General features: G+C 35.2%; 1 protein-coding gene across 1 annotated transcript in view; it reads right to left on the reverse strand.

The window, feature by feature from the left end:
* Positions 1 to 26,645, reverse strand: part of ATRNL1 (attractin like 1) — an 867,795-nt gene that overhangs the window by 678,313 nt on the left and 162,837 nt on the right. The window contains exons 12-16 of the mRNA XM_028121803.2: positions 25,144 to 25,352; positions 23,992 to 24,110; positions 20,366 to 20,498; positions 16,364 to 16,545; positions 7,903 to 8,116 (exon numbers count right to left, since the gene is read on the reverse strand). Of these exons, the coding sequence (XP_027977604.1) occupies positions 7,903 to 8,116; positions 16,364 to 16,545; positions 20,366 to 20,498; positions 23,992 to 24,110; positions 25,144 to 25,352 (857 nt within the window). The remainder of the gene's footprint in view (positions 1 to 7,902; positions 8,117 to 16,363; positions 16,546 to 20,365; positions 20,499 to 23,991; positions 24,111 to 25,143; positions 25,353 to 26,645) is intronic.

Here is a 26,645-nt window from a genome sequence, read left to right on the forward strand (position 1 = left end):
GAATGGCAGCAACTCTGAACAGAAAAGCAATCACTTTCTGGAAGGTAGGACGTGCGGAGAAGGGACTCTGAGGCGATATTCGGGAGAATAGACGGCGGGGGAGGGGGCCTCCGTTGGCCACTTCTGGCAAGTGCTAGAGCCGCAGAGAACAAAACTGGAACTTTCAGAAGTCGCTCCGCTGAGGGACGTCACTCCAGTGGCTAAGCTGGGGGTGTAACCCTCGTGGGACAGTGTGGTCTCAGGACCCTCGGGGTCACAGAAAGACCGGGGATGCCTCAGTGCAGCAGAGCTCCAGGGTATCAAAGCGGGGAAGCCGGCTGCAGAGACGGAGCTAAGGCACGAGCTCTCAGCTCAGGGTTGCCATAAACTGTGATCGGTGACAGTCAGGCCACTGCTCCTCCAGCAGGGACCCAACAAGCGGCAGATCCAGGGAGACTCCCCTTCCTCCTCCCGGGAGGAGTGGTGCGGGAGCGCACCGCAAGGATCTGCTGGTTTTGGAGACTCCACACCGAGTCGGGTGCCAGAGATAGAAACGCTCGGTCACAGGCCAGGTGAGCACGGAGTGTGGCCGGAGACCAGGGAGATGGGAGTGACTGACTGCTTTTCTCTGGTGGCGCACTGAGGAGCGGGGCCCTGAGTTCTCGGCTCCTCCCGGACGGAGACTGGGAGGCTGTCATTTTCGCTCACGTCCTCCAAGGCTGTACGGAAAGTTTGCAGGGAAAAAAAGCTCCCAAGAGCAAATCCGAGCAGATTGCTTAGCGTGGCCCAGCAAGGGCAGGGCAATTCCGCCACCAGCAAAGACATTTGGGAACCACGGCAACAGGCCCCTCCCCCAGAAGATCAGCACGAACAGCCAGCCAAGACCAAGTTTACCGATCAATGAGAACGGGAGAACTCCAGTGCTAGGGGAGTACGGCACATAGAATTGATGGCTTTTTTTACCAGGATTCATTAGTCTTTCAAAGTTAATTTTTTTAATTTTTTTTTAATTTTTCTTTTTCCCTTTTTCAACCAACATCTTATCAATCCCCTTTAAAAAATTTTTTTTATTTTTCACTTTTAGAGTCATATTCTATCCCTTCATAGTATTTGCCCTTATTTTTCGCATATATATATATATATAAGTTGTTCTCTCTTTAAAATTTTGAGATACAGTTTCTCCTAACATATCAAAATATACCCTAAATCACTAGCATATGGCTTTGTTCTACTAACCTGCCTGATCACATTCTCTCCCATTTTCTTTCTTTTTTTTTAATCCTCTTCTTTCTTTTTTCAAACACCTTCTTATCAATTCCTTTTTTAAACTTTTTTATACTTTTCATCTTTACAGTTATATTCCATCCCTTCATCGTATCTACCTTTATTTTTCTACATATTTAAGTCTTTCTTTCTTTAAAATTTTAGGAGGCACTTTCTTCTAACAGACCAAAATACACCCAAAATCTAGTGTGTGGCACTGATCTATGCACAAGCCTGATCATATTTGATCATATTCTGTTTTTTTGTTTTGTTCTGTTTTTGTTTGTTTTTATTTTTTTCTATTTCTTTTTTTCTCTTTCTTTTTTCTTCCTTTCTCTTTCTTTTCCCCTGGTTTCAAGTCTTTTCTGATTTGTTTAGGGTATATTTTCTCGGGACATTGTTTACCTGTTACCATTTTGTTCTCTCATTCATCTATTCTCTGGACAAAAATGACAAGACAAAAAAAATCATCTCAACAAAAAGAACAAGAGGTAGTACCGTCTGCCAGGGACCTACTCAATATGGACATTAGTACGATGTCGGACCTAGAGTTCAGAATCATGATTTTAAAGATACTAGCTGGGCTTGAAAAAAGCATGGAAGTTATTAGAGAAACCCTTTCTGGAGAAATAAAAGAACTAAAATCTAACCAAGTCAAAATCAAAAAGGCTGTTAATGAGGTGCAATCAAAAATGGGGGCACTAACTGCTAGGATAAATGAGGCAGAAGAGAGAATCAGCAATATAGAAAACCAAATGATGGAAAATAAAGAAGCTGAGAAAAAGAGAGATAAACAACTACTGGATCACGAGGGCAGAATTCGAGAGATAAACGATACGATAACCGAAACAACATTAGAATAATTGGGATCCCAGAAGAAGAAGAAAGAGAGAGAGGGGCAGAAGGTATACTGGAGCAAATTATATCAGAGAACTTCCCTAATGTGGGGAAGGAAACAGGCATCAAAATCCAGGAGACACCCCTCTCAAAATCAATAAAAATAAGTCAACACCCCAACATCTAATAGTAAAACTTACGAGTCTAAGAGACAAAGAGAAAATCTTGAAAGCACCTCGTGAGAAGAGATATGTAACCTATAATGGTAGAAACATTAGATTGGCAACAGACCTATCCACAGAGACCTGGCAGGCCAGAAAGGACTGCTATATATAACTCATGATATATTCAGAGCACTAAACGAGAAAAATATGCAGCCAAGAATATTATATCCAGCCAGGCTATCATTGAAAATAGAAGGAGAGATAAAAAGCTTCCAGGACAAACAAAAGCTAAAGGAATTTGCAAACACGAAACCAGCCGTACAAGAAATATTAAAAGGGGTCCTCTAAGCAAAGAGAGAGCCTAAAAGCAGCATAGACCATAAAGGAACACAGACAGTATACAGTAACAGTCACCATACAGGCAATACAATGGCACTAAATTCATATCTTTCAATAGTTACCTTCAATGTAAATGGGCTAAATGCCCCAATCAAAAGGCACAGGCTATCAGATTGGATTAAAAAACAAGACCCATCGATATGCTGTCTGCAAGAGACTCATTTTAGACCCAAAGTCACCCCCAGATTGAAAGTGGAAAACCATTTACCATGGTGGAAAACCAATTACCATGCTAATGGACACCGAAAGAAAGCTGGGGTGGCAACCTTATATCACACAAATTAGATTTTAAAACAAAGACTGTAATAGGAGATGAAGAAGGACACTATATCCTACTTAAGGGTATATCCAACAAGAAGATCTAACAACTGTAAATATCTATGCCCTTAACATGGGAGCAGCCAATTATATACAGCAATTAATAACAAAAGCAAAGAAACACATTGACAACAATACAATAATAGTGGGGGACTCTAACACCCCCCTGACTAAAATGGACAGATCATCTAAGCAAAAGATCAACAAGGAAATAAAGACTTTAAATGACACACTGGACCAAATGGACTTCACAGACATATTCAGAACATTCCATCCCAAAGCAACGGAATACACATTCTTCTCTGGTGCCCATGAAACCTTCTGCAGGAGAGATCACATCCTAGCTCACAAATCAGGTCTCAACCAGTACCAAAAGATTGGGATTATTCCTGCATATTTTCAGGCCACGATGCTTTGAAACTAGAACTCAATCACAAGAGGAAAGTTGGAAAGAACTCAAATACATGAAGGTTAAAGAGCATCCTACTAAAGAATGAATGGGTCAACCAGGAAATTAAAGAAGAATTAAAAAAATTCATGGAAACCAATGAAAATGAAAACACAACTGTTCAAAATCTTTGGGATACAGCAAAGGCAGTCCTAAGAGGAAAGTATATAACAATACAAACCTTTCTCAAGAAACAAGAAAGGTCTCAAATACACAACCTAACCCTACACCTAAAGGAGCTAGAGAAAAAACAGCAAATAAAGCCTAAACCCAGCAGGAAAAGAGAAATAATAAAGATCAGAGCAGAAATCAATGAAATAGAAACCAAAAGAAGAGTAGAACATATCAACGAAACTAGGAGCTGGTTCTTTGAAAGACTTAACAAGATTAATAAACCCCTGGCCAGACTTATCAAAAAAAAAGAGAAATGACCCAAATCAACAAAATCACGAATGAAAGAGGAGAGATCACAACCAACACCAAAGAAATACAAACAATTATAAGAACATATTATGAGCAACTATATGCCAGCAAATTAGATAATCTGGAAAAAATGGATGCATCCTTAGAGATATATCAACTACCAAAATTGAACCAGGAAGAAATAGAGAACCTGAACAGACCTATAACCACTAAGGAAATTGAAGCAGTCATCAAAAATCTCCCAACAAACAAAAGCCCAGGGCCAGATGGCTTCCCAAGCGAATTCTACCAAACATTTAAAGGAGAATTAACACCTATTCTCCTGAAACTGTTCCAAAAAATAGAAATGGAAGGAAAACTTCCAAACTCGTTTTATGAGGCCGCCATTACCTTGATCCCAAAACCAGCAAAGACCCCATCAAAAAGGAGGATTACAGACCAATATCCTTGATGAAGATGGATGCAAAAATTCTCACCAAAATACTAGCCAATAGGATCCAACAGTACATTAAAAGGATTATTCACCACAACCAAGTTGGATTTATCCCTGGGCTGCAAGGTTGGTTCAACATCCTCAAATCAATCAACATGATACAATACATTAACAAAAGAAAGACAAAGAATCATATGATCCTCTCAATATATGCAGAAAAAGCATTTGACAAAGTACAGCATCCTTTCTTGATCCAAACTCTTCCGAGTAGAGGGATAGAGGGTACATACCTCAATATCATAAAAGCCATCTATGAAAAACCTACAGCGAATATCATTCTCAATGAGGAAAAGCTGAGAGCTTTCCCCCTAAGGTCAGGAACACAGCAGGGATGTCCACTATCACCACTGCTATTCAACATAGTATTAGAACTCCTAGCCACAGCAATCAGACAACAAACAGAAATCCAGGGCATCCAAATCAGCAAAGAGGAAGTCAACTCTCACTCTTTGCAGATGATATGATACTTTAGGTGGAAAACCCAAAAGACTCCACCCCAAATCTGCTAGAACTCATACACAAATTCAGTAAAGTGGCAGGATACAAAATCAATGTACAGAAATCATTGGCATTACTATATACCAACAACAAGACAGAAGAGAGAGAAATTAAGGAATCGATCCCGTTTACAACGGCACCCAAAACCATAAGATACCTAGGAATAAATCTAATCAAAGAGGCAAAGGATCTGTCCTCAGAAAACTATAAAATGCTCATGAAAGAAATTGAGGAAGACACAAAGATGGAAAAACATTCCATGCTCATGGCTGGAAGAACAAATATTGTGAAGATATCAAAGCTACTTAGAGCAATCTACACATTCAATGCAATTCCCATCAAAATACCATCCACTTTTTTCAAAGAAATGGAACAAATAATCCTAAAATTTGTATGGAACTGGAAAAGACCCCGAATAGCCAGAGGAATCTTGAAAAAGAAAAGCAAAGCTGGCGGCATCACAATTCTGGACTTCTGGCTCTATTACAAAGCTGTCATCATCAAGACAGTATGGTACTGGCATAAACATAGACACATAGATCAGTGGAACAGCATAGAGAGCCCAGAAATGGACCCTCAACTCTATGGTCAACTGATCTTTGACAAAGCAGGAAAGAATGTCTAATGGAAAAAAGTCTCTTCAACAAATGGTGTTCGGAAAACTGGACAGCCACATGCAGAAAAATGAAACTGGACCATTTCCTTACACCACACACAAAAATAGACTCCAAATGGTTGAAAGACCTAAACGTGAGACAGGGGTCCATCAAAATCCTAAAGGAGAACACAGGTAGCAACCTCTTTGACCTCAGCCACAGCAACTTCTTCCTAGAAACATCGCCAAAGGCAAGGGAAGCAAGGGCAAACATGGACTATTGGGATTTCATCAAGATAAAAAGCTTTTGCACAGCAAAAGAAACAGTCCACAAAACCAAAAGACAACCCACAGAATGGGAGAAAATATTTGCAAATGACATATCAGATAAAGGGCTAGTATCCACAATCTATAAAGAACTTATCAAACTCAACACCCAAAGAACAAATAATCCAATCAAGAAATGGGCAGAAGACATGAACAGACATTTTTCCAAAGAAGACATCCAAATGGCCAACAGACACATGAAAAAGTGCTCAACATCGCTCGGCATCAGGGAAATCGAAATCAAAACCTCAATGAGATACCACCTCACACCAGTCAGAATGGCTAAAATTAACAAGTCAGGAAGCGACAGATGTTGGCGGGGATGCGGAGAAAGGGGAACCCTCCTACACTGTTGGTGGGAATGCAAGCTGGTGCAACCCCTCTGGAAAACAGTATGGAGGTTCCTCAAAAAGTTGAAAATAGAGCTACTGTACAATCCAGCAATTGCACTACTGGGTATTTACCCCAAAGATACAAATGTAGGGATCCGAAGGGGTACATGCACCCCAATGTTTATAGCAGCAATGTCCACAATAGCCAAACTGTGGAAAGAGCCAAGATGTCCATCGACAGATGAATGGATAAAGAAGATGTGGTATATATACACAATGGAATATTATGCAGCCATCCAAAGGAATGAGATCTTGCCATTTGCAACAATGTGGATGGAACTGGAGGGTGTTATGCTGAGTGAAATAAGTCAATCAGGGAAAGACATGTATCATATGACCTCACTGATATGAGGAATTCTTAATCTCAGGAAACAAACTGAGGGTTGCTGGAGAGGTGGGGGTGGGAGGGATGGGGTGGCTGGGTGATAGACATTGGGGAGGGTATGTGCTATGGTGAGCACTGTGAATTGTGCAAGACTGTTAAATCACAGATCTGTACCTCTGAAACAAATAATGCAATATATGTTAAGAAAAAAAAAGAAGAAGATAGCAGGAGGGGAAGAATGAAGGGGAGTAAATCGGAGGGGGAGATGAACCATGAGAGATGATGGACTCTGAAAAACAAACTGAAGGTTTTAGAGGGGAGGGGGGTGGGGGGATGCGTTAGCCTGGTGATGGGTATTAAAGAGGGCACGTTCTGTGTAGAGCACTGGGTGTTATGCACAAACAATGAATCATGGAACACTACATCAAAAACTAATGATGTAATGTATGGGCATTAACATAACAATAAAAAATTTAAAGATAAAAATGGTGAAAATGGTAAATTTTATATTATGTATATTTCACAAAAATAAAAATGTTTAAAAAAGAAAATAATTTAATATTCATTTATCACTTAACAAAAATCCATTTCAAGACAAATACCATATGATTTCACTCATATGTGGAATTTAAGAAACAAAACAAATGAGCAAAGGGAAAAAAGACAGAGAGACAAAAGAAAAACCAGACTTTCAACTATAGAGAACAAATTGATGGTGACCAGAGGGAAGGGTTTGGGGGGATGGGTGAAATAGATGATGGGGATTAAGGAGTGCACTTGTCGTGATGAGCACCAGGTATTGTATGGAAGTGCGGAGTCACTATCCTGTACACCGGAAACTAATATTACACTGTATGTTAACTAACTGGAATTAAAATAAAAACTTAAAAAACAATGTCCATGTCTAACATTTTATACTGGCTAATAAAACCAAATAAAAAGTTACAACATAATTAGTACAGGTTTTGGGTTTGAATGTTATCGCCAATATAAAAAATAATAAAAGTCAATCACCACAAAATGACATATTAGGCAAAAAAAAGATGTAACAGAAAAGTTTCTTCTTACTTGCCAAATGAAATAGATCTGTAAGATGAAAATGATTCTAAATTAGTTGTTAATCTTAAAAACAAATCTTTCTTCCAAACACTGTTATTATAAAAGTAAAAGACGTTAACAAAATTAAGAATAGAGTCAACCAAGAAATAAAGATTGCATAAAATAATAAAATTTTGGTATTTTCACAAGTTAACCCTAAGGTCACTAATAGTAAGTGGGGAATGTGGGATAAAGATAAAACTTACTAAAATTACCAGGGAATCAACATCATGAAAGGATGGTGAAAGTTACCTCAGGCACACACACTTTCACAAGCGGAAGGGGGTGATCAGAAGAGGAGGTAGAAACAGAATATTTTTAAAGAAATACTAGTACTACTTACCAACCGGTTTTTCACAGACAAGGCCTTCTGCCATAGATGTACAAGGATTAGCTTTTAGGCCTGCCACTGCAGCCTTTTCCAGATATGCACAGAACCCAGAATCATTCGGTTCACCAGGAAGCCACTGCAGTGTTGTGTTTGTAAAAGGAGACATGTCTTCCCATCCCCAGTAGGATATATTGATCTTGCGCAAGCCTACCCATGGTGATACTTTCTGTAAACAATAGCAAACGGAGCATTAAAAAAAGTTAGATATAAAAAGTCATATTCCTTAGCAAATAGCTCATTATCATTAAAAATTACATTTAAAGATATATAGAACTGCCTTTCTAATGACTTCCTGTACCAAGGATAATTAACAATTCCAATACATTTTGGAGAATGATGTAGAAAAGAACACTATTTTTCAAACACAGATTTTTGCTCTCATCCTACATAATTGGGGTCAGTTATTTAGCCCTTGTGAACCTCAGTTTCCTCTTCTACAAAATGAAGTTATAAATATCCAGAGCTTATTTATCCTGTGTAACTGCAACTTTGTACCTTTGGACCTATATCCTTACATTTCCCTCATCCCCTGAGCCTGGCAACCACCATTCTACTATCCGCTTTTAAGAGTTTGACTTTTCTGGATTTCACTATTAGTACAATCATGCAGTATTTGTCTTTCTGTATCTGGCTTATTTCACCTAGCATAATGTCTTCCAGGTTTATACATGTTGTTGCAAATGGCAAGATTTTCCGCTTTTGTAAGCCTACGTAATATGCCATTATCTATCTATCTCATATATATATCACACATACAGATATATAATATCACATATCACATTTCATTTTCTTTATCCATTTACCCATCGATGAACACAGGCTGTTTCCATACTTTGGCTATTGTGAATAATGCTGCAGTGAATATGGGAGTGCAGATATCTCATTGATATCCTGTTTACATTCCCTTTGGATACATACACAGACATGGGATTGCTGGATCACTTGTTAGTTCTACTTTTAATTTTTTGAGGAACCCCCATACTGTTTTTCAAATTGACTATACCAATTTGCATTCCCACCAACAGTGTACAAGGGTTCCTTTTTCTCCACATCTTTGCCAACTTATCTCCTTTCTTTTTGTTAACAGCCATTCTAACAGGTGTGAGATGATGGGTCACTTTAATTTTGATTAGTATTTCCCTGATGATTAGTGATGTCCAGCTTGTTATCATATACCTGCTGGCAATCTGTATATTCTCTTTGGAAAAATGTCTATTCGTATCCTTTGCCCATTTCTTCAGTGGGTTTTTTTCTTTGCTATTGAGTTATTTGAGTTCTTATATATTTTGGACATTAACTCATTACCAGATGTATGGTTTACAAACATTTTCTCCCACTCCACAGGTTGTCTCTTTACTGTGCTGATTGCCTTCTTTGCTGTGCAGAAGCTCATTAGTTTGATGCAATGCAATTTGTCTAGTTTTGTTCGTTGCCTGTACTCTTAGGGCCATTTCCAAAAAATCATTGCCCTGACCAATGTCAAGAAGCCTCTTCTCCATGTTTTCTTCTAGAATTTTTACTGTTTCAGGTCTTCCATTTGTGTCTTTAATCCATTTTCAGGTTTTTGTATATGGTATGAGATAAGGGTCTACTTTCATTCTTCTGCATGAAGATATCCAGTTTTCCCAGCATCATTTACTGAAGAGACTGTCCTTTCCCCATTGTGTGTTCTTGACACCTCTGTTGATGATCAATTGATCTTAAAAGCATGGATTTGTTTCTGGGCTCTCTGTTATAATGTGTCTTGGTGAAGGTCTCTTTATGTTTTTAATCTATTTGGGGTCTCATGGATCTGGATGTTCATTTGAGAAGTTTCAGATTTAAAATTTTCCTGTTATTATTTCTTTAAAGAGCTTTCTACCCCTTTTTGCTTTCTCTATGCCTTCTGGCAGTCCCGTAATCCATGTATGGATGCATCTGATGGTCTATCATAAGTCCCATAGGTTTTCTTCACTTTTTTTCATTCTTTTTTTCTTTTTCCACTTCTGACTGGGTAATTTCAAATGACTTGTCTTTGAGCTCACTGATTCTTTTCTTCTGCTTGACAGTGTCTGCTATTGAAGTGCTGTATGAATTTTTTAAGTTCAATCACAGCGCTCTTTAGCTCTATAATTCTGTTTGGTTCTTTTTTATGATTTCTATGTCTTTTTTAAATTTCTCATTTTGTTCACATATTATTTTCCTAATATAATTTAGTTGTCTATCTATATCTCTTTTAGCTCACTAAGCTTCTTTTAGATGATTATTTTGAATTGTCAGACAGTTTTTAGTTCTCCATTATTTAGGGTCAGTTACTGATACTTTATTCTGTTGTTTTGGTAGTGTCATACTTCCCTGATTTTTTGTGATCCCTATGGCCTTGTATTGGTGTCTCATTTGAAGAAGTAACTACTTCTTTCAATCTTTATAGACAGACTTCAGTAAGGAAAGCTCTTCATCATTCAGCTTATCCAGAAATTCTAGAGGGCTATGTAGTAGAATCCATAGGCGGGTTTACTGCTGGAGTACACAGCTAGGCTAGCCTGGTGGCTAGGTCAGTGGGTGATCAGGTCTAGAGTATGGGTCCACAGAGGCCTGCCTGGTACCTGGATTCAGAGGGACAAGCTTGGAGCTTAGGACCAGTGCAGTAGGTCTGGAGATTGTGTCCACATGAGCAGGCCAACTGCCTGGATTCATGGGAGTGGGTCCAGAATCTGTGTCTGTAGGTACAGACCTGGATCCTGGGTGCACAGGGGCCACCTGGTACAAGGGTCCATTGAAGTAGGCATGGTAACTAGGTCCATGAGGGCAAGCCTAGAACCTGCGTCCATGGTGGCAGGCCTGCAGCTGGGTCCACAGGGGCCAATATGGAGCCTGAATTTCTTGGGACAGACTGAAGGAAACATGAAGTTTAACCTGGCACTGGGAAAATTTTCGATCCTGAATCCATGGATGCCAGCTTAGTGCTGGGGTGAGCCTGGCACCTGGACTCATGGGTATGGACCTGGTCCAGAGTCTGTGGGGGCTAGCCTGGTGCCAGGGTCTCTAGGGTAGGCCTGGTGACCAGATCCATGGAGGCAGGCCTGGTTCTGAGTCCATGAAGGATGGGCCTGGTACCTGGGAGCACGGGGGTAAGCCTGAAGGTTGGGTATACAGGGAAGGGCCTGAAGCTTGAATCTCCAAGGGTGAGCCTGGCCTTGGGTCCACAGGAACCAGTACTAGAATATACCGGGAAGGTCATGGACCTTAGGTCTCCTGGAGCCTAGGGCCACAGGAGGCCAACCTAGAGTGTGAGGCCATGCGGATCAGTCTGGAGCATGCCTGGTGTCTGGGTCAGTAGGAACCAATTGGGCACTGGGGTTCACTAGAGAAGCCCTGGAGCTGGGGTCAACAGCAATGTCAGGTGCTCATTTCACTCTCCTTCCCCTTTGCAGAAGATATCTCTCACCATGCTTCACTGCCCTGCATGGGCTTGGGAGAGGGATGATGCAGGTAATGTAAAACTGTCCTTTCTTATTTTTGCACTTCTCCCAAGTGCTATAATCTCTTACATAGTTTACCTAGCTCTTGCAAAGATATTTTTGTATATGAATGGTTGTTCAAACCAAAGTTTCCGTGAGGGAACAAGAGCTGGAAATTTCCATCCTGTCATCTTGCTGACATGATTCCTAAACACTTCTGCCTTAATATACATAATATATTTATTTTCTAAGTTAATAATATCATAATGCAAGGTGATTTCAAAACTCCACATCACCTTTTTTACATTGTGGACTGTCAGGAGAGAGAAAAATATGTCTCTCTATTTGAGTGTTTAACATACAGATATAAGATAGATATATCCAGTGTTTATTCTAAATATGTTATACAAATAGTCCTACCGAGCTTCTAAAGATAGCTATAGACCTAGAAATTTGCAAGGTGTAAAACTACAACAAATTTCATAGTAAACCTTCAACAAATATTTCTTAGATACAATGAAAATATCCTATGAGTATTCATTATGACAGATTTCATATCACTTAGTAGAATACTATACAGATAGTAGGTAGTCAATAAATTTTGTGAACCAAAGTTCATTAGAACAGATATGGTTATTTTCCACCATCCAATTCCTGAGACAGAGATAGTACTTAATAAATGTTTCTAATTATAAAAATACACATGCTGCTTTGTCTTGCAATCACCATATATTTCATACATTATTCTGAAAGATATTTTGATAACAAAAAACTATAACATTTTTATAGTTCTTGATAATAACAGCAGGAGTCAATCCAACATAGATATTTCAGATTAATGACTGTGCTTCACATTACAGTGACTCTGCCTACATTTCCGACTATCTGTAGTAAAGACAAGTCATTTAAAATGAAATATTACTCCCTAACTCATCATGATAAGGATCTGAGAGGAAGAGGAGAGAAACAGAAAAATGAAGCCATGGATAAAACATTTAAAGTAACTATTACCCAGTAAATGAACTGGACAGGCAGTTGAAAATCAAAGACAAATTACTATATTATGAAAACTTACTGCAGCACACCATAAATCATTACAACATTTCATTAGCCATTTCCGATAAGTAAATGATTATTTGACCCAGGATATCTCTTTAAATTGCCTGAATTTGCCTGTCTTTATTTGCCAAAGAAGGGTTATCTTAAGTGTATACAACTGGAATGACTTGGGATATAATTCATTTTACATAAAGGTATGCTTAATGGAATGTCACCTTGCAGAAGCTCCCATCTTTGAAATTTTGCTAAAGCTCAGCTCTCTAATGAAATAAAACATTTTTCTTTCCTAGGACATGCTAGTCCATAAACTCTCAAATCTAAGTTCCTCACACATCCAAAATAACTGTTAGTCCAATCTTTATGATCTATAATAACAAGCAAGAAAAAATGAGGAACACAAGAAACCTTGAAATATGCAACTTCTAAAATAGCACATTTCAAGATTATAGTGTAAAAACTAAAAATACTATATTTTGAACAAGGAAAAAAGCAAGAGAGCTGTAATGCCAAATACTAGTACTTTCTAAAGCTCAAAGAATGTGGACCTACCAATAATAATACTTCATAAGTGATACATATTCAACAGAACTAATTTTTAAATGATCATTGGTAACTGTTTCCCAATTTTATAAATGAAGAAATGAAGCCCCTACCATCATAAGAATATAAGAGATTAATTTATATTTTATAATAACTATGTAATTAAAAATAAAACTTTACAAATATATCTTCTCACATTTTTCTAAAATTTTTTTGAAAAATTCAACTGGTGTCTCTCCTACATGAAACGACATACATCTTGCCTTCCAGTCATCAGGCTAGTAGCTGTCAAACAAGACAAATAAAGAAAAAAAACCATAGATGCTTCTATTGCCTCCCTGCAAATATCTTCATGTGCTGGCCAACTCAAAGTCCTACAAAAGTTAGCTAGGTGAGGGTTCTAGAGCGGAGAGGGGTGGGGGGATGGGTTAGCCTGGTGATGGGTATTAAAGAGGGCATGTACTGAATGGAGCACTGGGTGTTATACGCAAACAATGAATCATGGAACAGTACATCAAAAACTAATGATGTAATATATGGTGATTAACAGAACATAATAAAAAAATTGTAAAAAAAGAACTAGTTTAATTAGGAAAAAAAAATTTCAAAAGAGAGTATGAGTAAGTCCCCTTAATTTTTTTTAACATTTATAAAAACTGTTCTTAGATCACTTTTTAAACACCAGATGCATATTCCTCTGTTAGTAATAAAAGTAAAATCAGGGGCGCCTGGGTGGCTCAGTCGTTAAGCGTCTGCCTTCAGCTCAGGTCATAGTCCCAGGGTCCTGGGATCGAGCCCCACGGCGGGCTCCCTGCTCAGCGGGAAACCTGCTTCCCCTTCTCCCACTCCCCCACTTGTGTTCCTGCTCTCGCTAACTCTCTCTCTCTCTGTCAAATAAATAAATAAATAATCTTAAAAAAAAAGAATGGAAAATCAAGTGAAGGGATGAAATATTATATGAAAGTACTGCCTATTATAATGGAAGAATATCTGATACTGAAAAGAAAAATAAAAACATTTAAAAAAATAAAATAAAATCAGTATCCTATTCTTCATCAAAAATCAGGAATGATCTTAAGAGATAAAATGTTCTAGTACAACGACCCAGGGCGGTCAGCGGAGGGCAGGAGGAGGGAAGTAGCAGGGAGGATTTCTCATTCACCATGGAAAAATGAAAACAGTAGTCTGGGGCAAATATTTTTCTACAATTAATATCAGTATTAACTATTCATCAAATAAATTCATTTAGTTACCTAAGAATTCTAAATAATGATTCTTGGAACTAGTAGTAATAGCAGCAGTAAGAAAAGTGATACAAAAATAACAACCTTAAAATGTAAACAATAATAATTACTGTAAATACTCAAAAATAAAAATTATAGTCTTTATATGCATTATCTTATTTTTTCTCACAATAAACCTACAAGGTAGCTATGATTATTATCCCTGTGACAGATGAAGAATATAGAGCTGGAGAGATTAACTTGCTATTAAGTTTTAAAGATAAGCAGTATGTCCAGTTGCATGCTCTCCATCACTTTGATGATACAGTCTTCATGCTTCTTTAAAATCAGCTATACCAAGAAAACATTACTTAAGTATTTCTATAGCAAGTAATTGGTAATATTTTCTCTAAAATACTTTCAAGCCCAAATTGTCTCTTGTGAAGTGGAGTTTTGAAGTACCAATACACTATTTGTCCAAATAAAAATCATAACTGAAAGTCAAAATAAAGTCGCTGAGATCTGACCTAATAGAGTTTTCAAAGTAACAGCTGAATTATAGATACACCTACATTATTTGTATAGAAATTATGCTACTTTGTGCATTATTGACCATAGGGTGTCTATGTGTGCGTTGTGTTTTCATCTTAAACATAAGGCCAAATCTAGTACAAACTACAGATTTGAGGCATTTATTATTGTTTAGTCTTATCACCTGATGTATTTTGAGTTCTAATTTTATATTTGAAACAAAATACAAAAATCTGCTATGATGCTATGACAGTTTATATTAGTACATTTCAAGTAAGTACATGAACTAAATAAAGTATTTCAAAACGAGGTTTAGTAAATTATTTCCAAATTTCCTTACATAATCTACTCTTAAGAGTTGACTGTATTTTAACAATCCAACAATAGAAAATACTGTAAATTCCTTAGAAATGTCTTATAAAATAATATTTTGATAGTTTTCATTTTTTATTATTTTTTATTATGTTCAATTAGCCAGCAGATAGTATACCATTAGTTTTTGATATAGTGTTCAACGATTCATTAGTTGCCTATAACAGCCAATGCTCATCACCACGCATGCCCTCCTTAATACTTATCACCCAGTTTTCAAAGAAATATTCCATTTTTTATGGAAATTTTTCCATAAAACCCCCTGAAATAGTGAAACAGTTTCTAAGTGCTGTATGTTCCAATAGCTTCTATATACTTTAAAAATTGGTTTTATTTCTGCTAACCCTTAGTATATTATTTCAAGCAAATCTACACCTAAAAAAAAAGTAGCATAATTCAAAAACCCAGCTCACAACAGACACACACACACTCACAAAAAACACCTATACGCAAACGTAACCAATGTGTTGGTCTAGTGTTTTAATTATTTTTATTATTTATTTATTCATTTGAGAGAGAGAAAGAGAGAGCCTGAGTAGGGGGAGGAACAGAGGGAAAGGGAGAGAATCCCAGGCAGGCTCTGCCCTCAGCACAGAGACCAAGAGAGGCTTGATCCCAGGACCCATGAGATCATGACCTGAGCTGAAACCAAGAGTCAGATGCCCAACTGACTGAGCCAACCAGCTGTCCCTCTAGTGTTTTAGTTATAAGGGACATCTCAAGTTACGAAGTCATTACACTTCAAAACAAATTCTTGGGACACCTGGGTGGCTGTCGTTAAACATCTCCCTTCGGCTCAGGTCATGATTCCAGGGTCCTGGGATCGAGTCCCGCATTGGGCTCCTTGCTCAGCAGGGAGTCTGCTTCTCCCCCTGCCTGCTCTGCCTTTCGCTCTCCCTGCTCATGCTCTCTCTCTCTTTCTGACAAATAAATAAATAAAATCTTTAAAAAAAAACAAATTTTTAAATTTTATACACATCTATTTTAAATGTATTTATTCATATGAAATGATTTCTTGGTAAGAAATATAGTGGTTTACTATGCAAAACACGAGATGAGTAATTTAGAAAATCTTATTCCCAAATACATATACAGATTAATTTTTGCCAATTGACTTTTGAAGTCAGTTCCACTTTACTTCCAAGATTTAGTAAAAATAATTTATTTAAAAACAAAAAGAATGAACCACTGCTAATGATTATAGGACTTTCTTCATATTTCCATGATATAAACAAGTAGAGGTGTTACCTGTTGCGTATACTTTTGTATTTCATCCAGAACAAATTCTACTTCTTTTGAGGTTGTTAATGAAGCAAGATTTCCACTGAGATTATAGCAATAAAGTTTTGCATTGTCATAGCTTTCTCTACTGGAATTGATTCTAAGACAAGCATCACCAATATGATTCCATCCTTCTCCACAAAGATGAGCTAATCAAAAAAAAATTATATCTTATTTTGAGATTACCAAAAGGCATGTATATTTTTCAGTTATTTTAGAATTCTAAATACAACGTCTGTATTTGTTTAAATGACTTTCAATGATAAAAAATTCTAAGGATATCAATATCATTTACTAAACAAAATTTATGTAATAGTTTGGTGAAGAATAAAAAGGAAGATCCTAATTTTTTCTTTAATTCTTAAGCATAATATAAGCTATGGCTATAAAATCTGTTAAAATGTATTGACTGTCTGCTAGGTTTTCTAGTGTCTTGGCATATGGTATCTCAACTAACAAAATCACTACTATATTTACATCTCCAGGTCTAATTTATATTATACAAGATCACTTAAAAGGAAAATAACCAGCACATAACCAAAGCAATTTCAAAGTTATTCCTCCTTTCCGTATCTAATTTCCATAGCCCAGGTGCACTATTTTGATATAAGTTGGGTTCTTTGATTCTTTAATTATTACTGTGGGGAGAGAAGTCTCATTTCTTTTATGTTTAATAAAGAAGCTATAATTTTTGCTTTCTAATGTTTATTTTTATACAGGTATTCAAGTCTTTCTAACATTTAAGCATACTATTCAATAACAGTGGTTTATCCTTAGAATACAAGCTGATCTTTAAAAAAGTGCCTATTTTCTAAAACACACATTTATAAATACATTATAAAGTTATGCTCTAGTATGTACTAGTTAATAAGGCAGTGCTTCATTAATACACTGTTCTATAAAGTCTAACTACATTTTAGTGTCCATACCACATTAAATGTATTGGTGCCTTTTGCCCCGACCTTTGGCTTTAGATGCAGTAGTGCAAACTTTCTGGAATTGTTCTAAAGCTGCAATTCTCAAACATTTTGGTCTCGAGATCTTTTTATTTCTTAAAAATTACTGAGGACCTCACATATCTTTTCTTTATGCATTTTTTATCTATTGGCTTTGACCATATTAAAAATAAAACTGACCATTTAAAAATATATTTACTTATTCACTTAAAATTATAATTTAAAAATTCATTACAAACACACTCTTCTGGCTTTTGGAGTGTCTTGCCCCTTTATGCTATATACAGACCCAAATGAGACATGTCATCAAATTCTCTCTCTGAGAAAGAGAAGCTGACAATTCAAATCAGGCCCCTGGCATCAAAAAATTAAGACAGACTGATGAATGAATAGGGGGATGGATAGACAGATCAGGGATAAAGCAGAGCAAAATGTTCAGTGTAGAATCTGGGTGAGGGTATTGGGTGGGTGTCCTCTCTAGGATTCTTTCCAGTTTTCTGTACATTTGAAAATTTTCATAATAAAATGTTAGGGGGAAAACATTACAACTTAAAATTAAAAGCAGATTTTATTTTAAAAGAATTATAGTCTTCAAAACAGAAAAAAATAGTGAAAAGTGTAACATTATTTTACATTTTTGCAAATCTCTTTAATGTTGGTTTAATATAAGACAACTGTAGTCTCATATACGTCTCCAATCTATTAGAATCATATATTATGTAGACTTTGGAAAACTCCATAGTAAACCCATGACAGAATCAGAATTTAAAAAGCAAATAATATCTTAAGTATCACTAGTTTTGACCTCATGGACCCTCTGAAAGAGTCCATGAGCATGGGACTCCTGTTCTTTAATAACTGCTGTCCCACTGAATTGGGTACTATGAATAGTACCTAGAACATAGTAATACCTCAATAAAGTATAGTTGTCATTTAAAAAGATTGTTTAAAACACCTTTATGCTCTTTTTCAGGCTATCCCTATAGCAATCTTCCTTGTCTTCTGGAATCCAAAGTACCTAGTCACTTTAAGGAAACAAGGCAAAAGTTCTGTTTAATTATGGCTTTTGTGACCTTATTGAATCAAGGAAGGATTTAGATTACTTTTGCCTGGCTCATTTTTTTATGAGACAAAAACACCTGGTTGACAAATCACACAAATGAAAACAAATGCATGGGTCTCTGGGGCTAAACGAAGGTATACCGCTGACCCGAATGTTTTGATGGTTTAGGCTTTGTAATATTGAGCATCAACTCAGCTTCAGAGTTAAATAGGGAGCAGTAAATTTTTAAAACGAGTTTAGTGAGATAAATTCAAATTGCCAAGTTTATATGAGATCAATGAAAAAATGCAATCCACAAATGTTCATGGAAAAACACACCTCTGGATAGACAGGGTCCTCCATCTGGAGCATTCACTTCCTCAAGACAAGCTGAGTGGAAAAGAAACTACATATACTCAAATTGCTGCTTAGTAAATATGAACATAAAACAAGGGGAATTGGCTTATAATGTAATTCTTATTATATTTACTGTATGGTATTTATTATTCTCCAAAATAGCCTGGCCAAGTGGAGCCCTCATACCAAACTAACATTCTTTCCTGGGCAATGAGTAGATGGGTACTACCAAACATGACTTCACTTATTTTTCCAAACTTCCACTGGCAATCAAATTCCCTTCTTATTGTAGCAATCTTCCTTTAAATATATATATTCCTTCAGTCAAAGCTTATTTTGGTCCAAGATTTTTTTAAAAACATTTATTTATTTGAGAGAGAGAGAGGGTGTGTGTGTACACGGGGTAAGAGCGGTAGAGGGAGAGAGAGAATCCTAAGCAGGCTCCATGCCCAGCGCGGAGCCTACACAGGGCTCTATCTCAAGACCCTGAGATCATGACACTTAACCGACTGCACCACCAGGTGCCCTTTGGTCCAAGATTTTTAAAACAACTTTGTATTTTTACTGATCTACATGTTGATTTTAGAATTTAACATTTAGATATCAATATTACTTTCAAGTTTAGTGTCATCTCACTATTGCTTCTCAAAATCTAGAACTGCATTACTATTCTCTAATTTTTTCAAAGTTAACACACATACACAGATCACTGTTTAAAAATTTTAAAGGTCAGTATATAAACAAAACCCAAAATTTAAATATTCTAAAATCTGAATGGTATTTTAAGGGCATTCTAATTTTTATTTTATTACATGAACTTCTAAGCATGACATAAATCCTTTGATGGGATTTCCAAGGACTTTTTAGAATTACACAGGCACAGAAATTTTTCTTTGAAAAAATGCAACAAAACAAACAAAAACCACTGGATAGACAAAGGCAAAAACTGAACACCCAGTTAGTAGTTACGTCTGCCATTTACAAGCCATGCAGCTTTGAGCAAGTTGCTTTACCAGTGTATGACTCAGTTTACCTGTATGACAAGAAGATGGAACTGGTTAAATACCTACATTATTCTTCTATTTTCTGATTTTATCTTTTATATTTAAAAGGAAGAGTACTTAGAGTCTACTAAGAAGAGTATTACATGTAAAAAATAAAGTGAAATTGCTTTTCAAAATGGGCTTTTCTCTGGTTTACATAACTTAGGATTCTCATTAAATCATATAAAACTTATTACAAAAATTGTAATTTATAATAAAAAAGTAGTCAGTAAAAAATAGTTCCCAGAATTTCAAAGATAAAGGGCACTTGAAAACAAAACACATAGGTTGAAATGTTAACATTCATTAAATCTGGATATTAGTCTGAGTGCTTATTATTTTCTATTTTTAAGTTATAATCACTAGTATAATAAATACAAGAAATCCTGAACATCTTAAAAGAATTGGAAGCAAACTGTCTTATAGAAACAATGCTATTATTACTCCAATATTATTGTTTATTTGCTATTGATTTAATTTTAGAAACTGGAATGTTCTTACTAAATGCTCTTTACTATAACGGTATTCATCTGTGGACTATAAAATTCATTTACCAAATTGAAATCTTTACCTGGTAAAGCCTGGCATTCTTGTTGTCGCTGATCCCACTGGCAATTCAAGTTTAGTGAACAGCTCTTACAGCTGGTAAGTTTGTTACAAATCTGCTCATTTCTCACATGACATTTGGTGTAGTTTTTCACAGACTAGAAAGTCAAAAGATAAAGCATGTTATTTTTTACCTTTGTATAGCAATAATTCTTAAACTACATTGTATCTATAAATCACCAGATGAATTTTAAAGTTCAGATTTCTAACCCCAAATCCAGTTCTACTGAATCAGAATCTCTTTTACTCATTTCTTTAAACTATAGTTGTTGGAACTACAATATGTGTTTATTGCAAAAAATGTACAAATTCAGCATTTTGAAACAGAAACCATCTAATGAAAATCTTTTCTATTGAATCTGATAATAGGCTTCCAATTCAATAAATAAAGCCAATGTAGAGTCATTTCTCTTCATGATCACATGAAAGAATTCTAGTCATAATAAAACAATCATGCAAACCCCTAGAAATGAAGTAAAAATGGTAAGTAGTAAAAAGTAAAGAGATACTTTATCAAAATCAAATACAATCTAAAAAGATAAATTATTTTCGCAATAACTCTAATTTTATTTCCAATAACCAATAATCATTTTGGTTAATTGACATTTCTCCTGTATTTGTCACATTTCCTTTATGGTGGCTGCAAAGAAGCCACAGAAGTCAGACTTTGATCAGTCCTACCATACAACATAACCATATGTCAACTAAATTCCAGTATTAAGAGATTAAGATTAAAGGTCAAAAAAAAAAAGGAAAAAAATAGGCAACATAGGAACTTTGGTGGGAGTTCCTTATATACATCAAGGTTCAGATATTTCACATGATGTCATCAATATCTGTGATAAAAATATTTGGCTCAATTCTTTCCATGACTCTTGAGAAAAAAACAAAGAACTTAATGCTTAGCCCCACTTCAATCTTCTTTTTTCTCTACAGATACAAATGCTTAACTCAGGCTTTAATTAAGGGAGTTGAATATTTGTTTTCAGTCAATAAAGTTAACAGTTAAAATTTAGTTATACCTATCCCACATATAAAAATGGTTGAAGCAACTTTTAACCTCTTAGATAATTTAAATATTTTTTTATATTTTTTATAAACTATTATATTTTTTATTTTTTTATAAACTACTATACTTTCCCACATAAAATACATTGCAATCACCTCAATTCCAAAGATGTTTATTTCTTTAGAGCAAATTACATATACTATAAGGTTAAGGTAACAGATAAAAAGTAGATAGATACTAATGTTTGTCTTTATTCACCCTAAAAAAATCAGAAAAGATACATTTTTTAAATCTCAAATTACTTTGTGACTCTTATTCAACCACCACATTTTCATTCAGAACATTTTTACTTATTGTTACTTTTTCTAATTTGTAGATTTCTGTCTTCATATAAAATATAAATCTTAGCATTATTCTATATAATAATTAGAATACACTCTACACATTTGTCAGCTAACTGAAAAGGAATAAATTTACTTGAATCATCTGATAAATAGAATAACCCGTAAAAATGACAGAACGGCTAAACAACTTGTTAGGATAAAAGAAAGAAGAACAGTTTTAATGCCAGTCTTTAGACTAACAATGGTGTCATTAGAGTCACCATCCAAAAAACTCCACTGCTCTTCATTACAAATGGTAGAGTCATTTATTGACACTGAATCAGTACAATATATGAAATTATATGTCAGTCCCACACAGGGCCAATTTAATCAATGATGAAAGAAAGCTGACTGTTATTCCGAAACATGGCTGATATTTTTTGGCCTAATGAATCAGATAAGTAAGCAGGTTATTTGAGCTGTTAGAACACAAAATATGCAGAGTAAATATGACTAAATAACAAAATAGGGTATCAATGGACATCATTTACACTAAAATCTCACAGACCTTTCTGTAACCATTAGCGTTTAGTTTAGCTTAATCACCAGACATTCTAATGAAACCATCTAAAGGACATTACATCAAAGTCTAAATTATAAGTGAGTACCATCTGCTCACTTATACCATCTCACCCAGTGCCTTCCTTATTAACACATCATTATAAAAAATAAAATATAGAGTATAAGGTCACTTTATAAAATGAATACTTGATAGCAATTTACGTAACACAATTTTTGAGGTACACACATTTTCATTTAGTATAAATGTCTAAACACAATGTCTAAACTCAGGGTTATCCAACAAAGCTTTAAACACAATCTGTTATAATTTTTATTTAATAACATTATTCATTTTACTCCCTTATTCCCATGCTTTATTTTACTTAACTCCTATTTCCACATTACTCACTAAAATAACCCCCATTAGATAAATATTAATGCAAATATAAAAAAGTAATTCAAATTTTTAAAGCAGTCATGTCCTATAAACGTTAAAACTCATATAAAATTGAAGTATATCTGTTATTAAAGCAACTTATATCACCAGAAAGTATATACCAATACAATATGTATGAAAACAAAGGTTTCAATCTGATGAGTCAATAACTGAAAAATTTCCTCCATTTTAAGTTTTGAGTATTATTTTAGTACAGAACCATAAAACAAATATTTTGAAATATGACTGTTTACTGAAGAAAACTTTTGATACAATAAAAATTTTTTACTTAGTTTTCAAACTCTCTTTTCTTTACCTTTTACCTCCACATAGTAATCTTAAAAAACAAGTACTTTCGGTGATTAATACAAATTCAAAAAGAGAAATAATGTATGTTACATTTAGTTGAAAATATGTAAGCACATCATTTAGTTGTTTAAGCTATAGCTCAGTAAGAGAATGTTTGGTCCTACTATAGTTTTTAATCCTTTTAATGCTATACTTATAAATACTTTTTGAAATTTTTCTTTCAAATTGTTGACATCTTGAAAACATGGGATATTTTGATCCTACCCACTTAAAAGGTTAATTTTTGCTGCTCTTAGTCCATTTTCATCTACCATATTAATTTGTAATTTTTTTTCAATTGTCTACCTAGAATAAGGTTTCTCAAACTTAACACTATTGACATTTTGAGGCAGATACTTGTTTTTTGTGGAACAGTTAATGCATTACGGAATGCTAACAGCATCCCTGGCCTTTTCTAGATGCCAGGAGCAGCCCCACAGTTTGACAACCAAAAATGTCGACACACGTTGCCAAATGTCCCTTAAGGCACAAAACTGCCTCTGGTTGAGAACCACTGATCGACAGAGATAAAGGGAAACTGCCACTGTCAACCTCAGGTTAAACTTACACACAAAGCATGTAAACAAAACATCAGGCCACACCACTACCGTGCATGTGCATGTCTGACCAGAATCCCATGGAAATCATTCTGATACTTATCTATATAATGTGTCTATCAGCACAGAAGACTACATTTATAGTTATAGTCTTTTTTTAAAGGACATGGGAGGAACTAAAAGTTACTGGAATCTAGACTGACAAATCGGAGCAAGAAACTGGAGAGAATTTACAACACAGGGAGGGACTCCCTCCATATTTCCGAAGTGTCTTGATGTGTAAAGTGCTCTCTGTACAAGCCACGAGATGGAAAGCTAACGATCAGACCACAGCACCGATCGCCCACGGATACTAACCACGCTGCAGTTACTGGTTGCTGAGATGCATTTCTTGTCATCACACCACTGGCACCCGTTGCTATTAGCAGCACAGCTCGCACAGTCCACATATCTGTAACATCTCTCATCAGGAGCAGCTGCGGTACGGGTGAGACATGAATGCTTCAGGTTGAGAAAGGAAACGTCACGCTTCTTAGTTCACACATTTTTAACATCTCTTTAAGAATCACTGAGACTTTTTACACCATAAATACGATGAACAATATCAAAACAACATCTTCAATATGAAGTTAACTTCATATTGAATTTGAATTGTGTTTGCAGGTTTTGAGACACCTTCTACCCTCATTTTACTTATTCAATCTACCAGCATCCTACTGCCATTTAAAATTTATCCAGTATGGCGGGGGACGGGGGCGAGAAGACTTATAGATTTTACTAAAAAAAAGCATTACTACACATCTAAAAGAAACATTAAAACAAATACTCATTGGTTATCATTCTTCATAAAGATATTTAGAGAAATCTGAGTTATCATAGACTAGCAAAACTTGAAAATACATCGCTAATTGTAGCATACAAAAAGGCATAAAACCCCCACCCATTTAAAGAAAATGGAACAATTTTTATCCAAATCATTCACTCATAAATAAATATTTACTAGCAATTTTTCATGTTTGATTTACTTATTCAATACTTTATAACAAGTATTAAACTAAAACATTGGTCATCAAAATTCTAGAAAATCTTTTAACTCTGTGGTTGGCTTGGCAATATTAAAGAAGGAAAAATCTACCAAATGCAGAATAAATTATTTCATTGTATTTCTTAGAAACACAGTATTTCTTAGAGTATACTTTAAAGCATTTTTTACTTATATAGGAAAATAGTTCATATATATCTATATATGTATATGACTATATTACACATAAAATATTGATATGCATAATATTACATATAGAATTGAAAAGAGAAAACAAAAAATAGCTAATAAAAATAGTAAATTATTAATCATTGCTAAGTTCAAACATTAAAATTCCTAATTAGAGGATTATGAATTTTTAATTTCTAAAGGCTATACTAAGGTAAATCTTATAAGCAAAATGTATTATTACTTCTAGCCAAGTAGAGAAGCTTTATGCCAGAGAGGGAGAAAAAAAGAAAAACTACCTGTTTTAGGAGGGCACTTTGCTCTAAGGATATTATTAGTATGCCCAGATTCCCAAGATTCACAGTGATTTTTATTCCAAATACATTTTATTCCTGGACCAGCATTCTTACAAAGTTCTTCATCTCTGAAAGCCTTGCAATTTGGAGGCTTGTAAACAAGGATATCATTAAGGAGCACACTAGAAAATCCTCCAAATATATACATGGACCTATTAAAAAAAAAAAACAAGAATCTTAAAGAAAGAATATTAAGAAAAGCCTAACATATTAGTTTCAAAAATAAATTTAAATATATTTTATCAAGTTAGTAAACAATTTTTTAGAAATAGAAAATACCTGTACATGGATAAAAAGATACACTTTAGGACAGCTATCTAGAATTATAATTTTTGAATACTGACAATGAATATAGGTATTAGATACAGAGTCTGTGTTTCAGTGTTTTACCATCCTCTTATGAAATAAACCAAGAGTAAAATATCAAAAAGATATTCAAAACTTCAATTTGGAAAGAAAAGTCCAGACAATGTTAAATTAATTCAATTACCAGTGCCAAAGAAGTCTGACATGCCCTAAAAGAGTATAATTTTTATTTCTAACAATATTATTAATAAATGGAAAAATCAGAAAATGCTTCAATATTATCTTTTATTATTTAAAAAGAGAAAGTCAACCAACACAGTATTGCAACAAAGAAGCCTAGAGGTTTTATGTATAAACTCTGAATTTCATTTATTACCATTTTGAAAGCTAACTGATATCAATTACAGAGTTTCATTGTGGTTAACTTCTACCTGCTTTTAGTATCATTTTGAAGAATTTTTACATAATTAGAATAAAGTGGTGATAAAATAAATTTATAAAAATGTCATTATGAATTATAAATTTTAAGCTAATGAATGAGCTATTGTTTCCTGCCACATTACCAAAATTTGCTATAGAAATAGAAAAATGAGGGCACTTGGGTGGTTCAGTCAGTTAAGCATCTGCCTTTGGCTCAGGTCATGAACCCAGGGTGCTGGGATCGAGTCCCACTTCAGGCTTCCTGCTGAGCGGGGAGTCTGCTTCTCCCTCTACCTCTCCCCCTGCTCATGATCTCTCTCTCTCTCACACACACTTTCTCTCTCTTTAATAAATAAATAAAATCTTTAAAAAAAATAGAAAAATGATACTAACTTAAAGGAACAAGGTAACTTAATGATCATCCCATCCAAAATCCCAAGGGATATAAAGATATTAAAGTCCAAAGAGGTTAAAGGACTTGTCAAAAATCACATGGTTAATGACAGAACTAAAATGAGAATCTAATTCTTCTCACTTTCCTTGTTCTCCTTGATAGAAATATGGGGCTAGCCCATCTATCATTTCAGTTTGATCTTTTTAAAGATCATTCATTGTCTGATCTCTACAAAAAGAAAAGAAAGCAGGATGATTTTTCTTAAAGTATTTTAGTTTTATCTCAGCGCTCTGACTGCTCCTCTTTCTCTTAAATATATTTGAAC

Source organism: Eumetopias jubatus, unplaced genomic scaffold (assembly GCF_037043125.1).
Source record: "Eumetopias jubatus isolate StellerSeaLion01/CBP00866 unplaced genomic scaffold, mEumJub1_p1.0 scaffold_17, whole genome shotgun sequence".
NCBI lineage: Eukaryota > Metazoa > Chordata > Mammalia > Carnivora > Otariidae > Eumetopias > Eumetopias jubatus.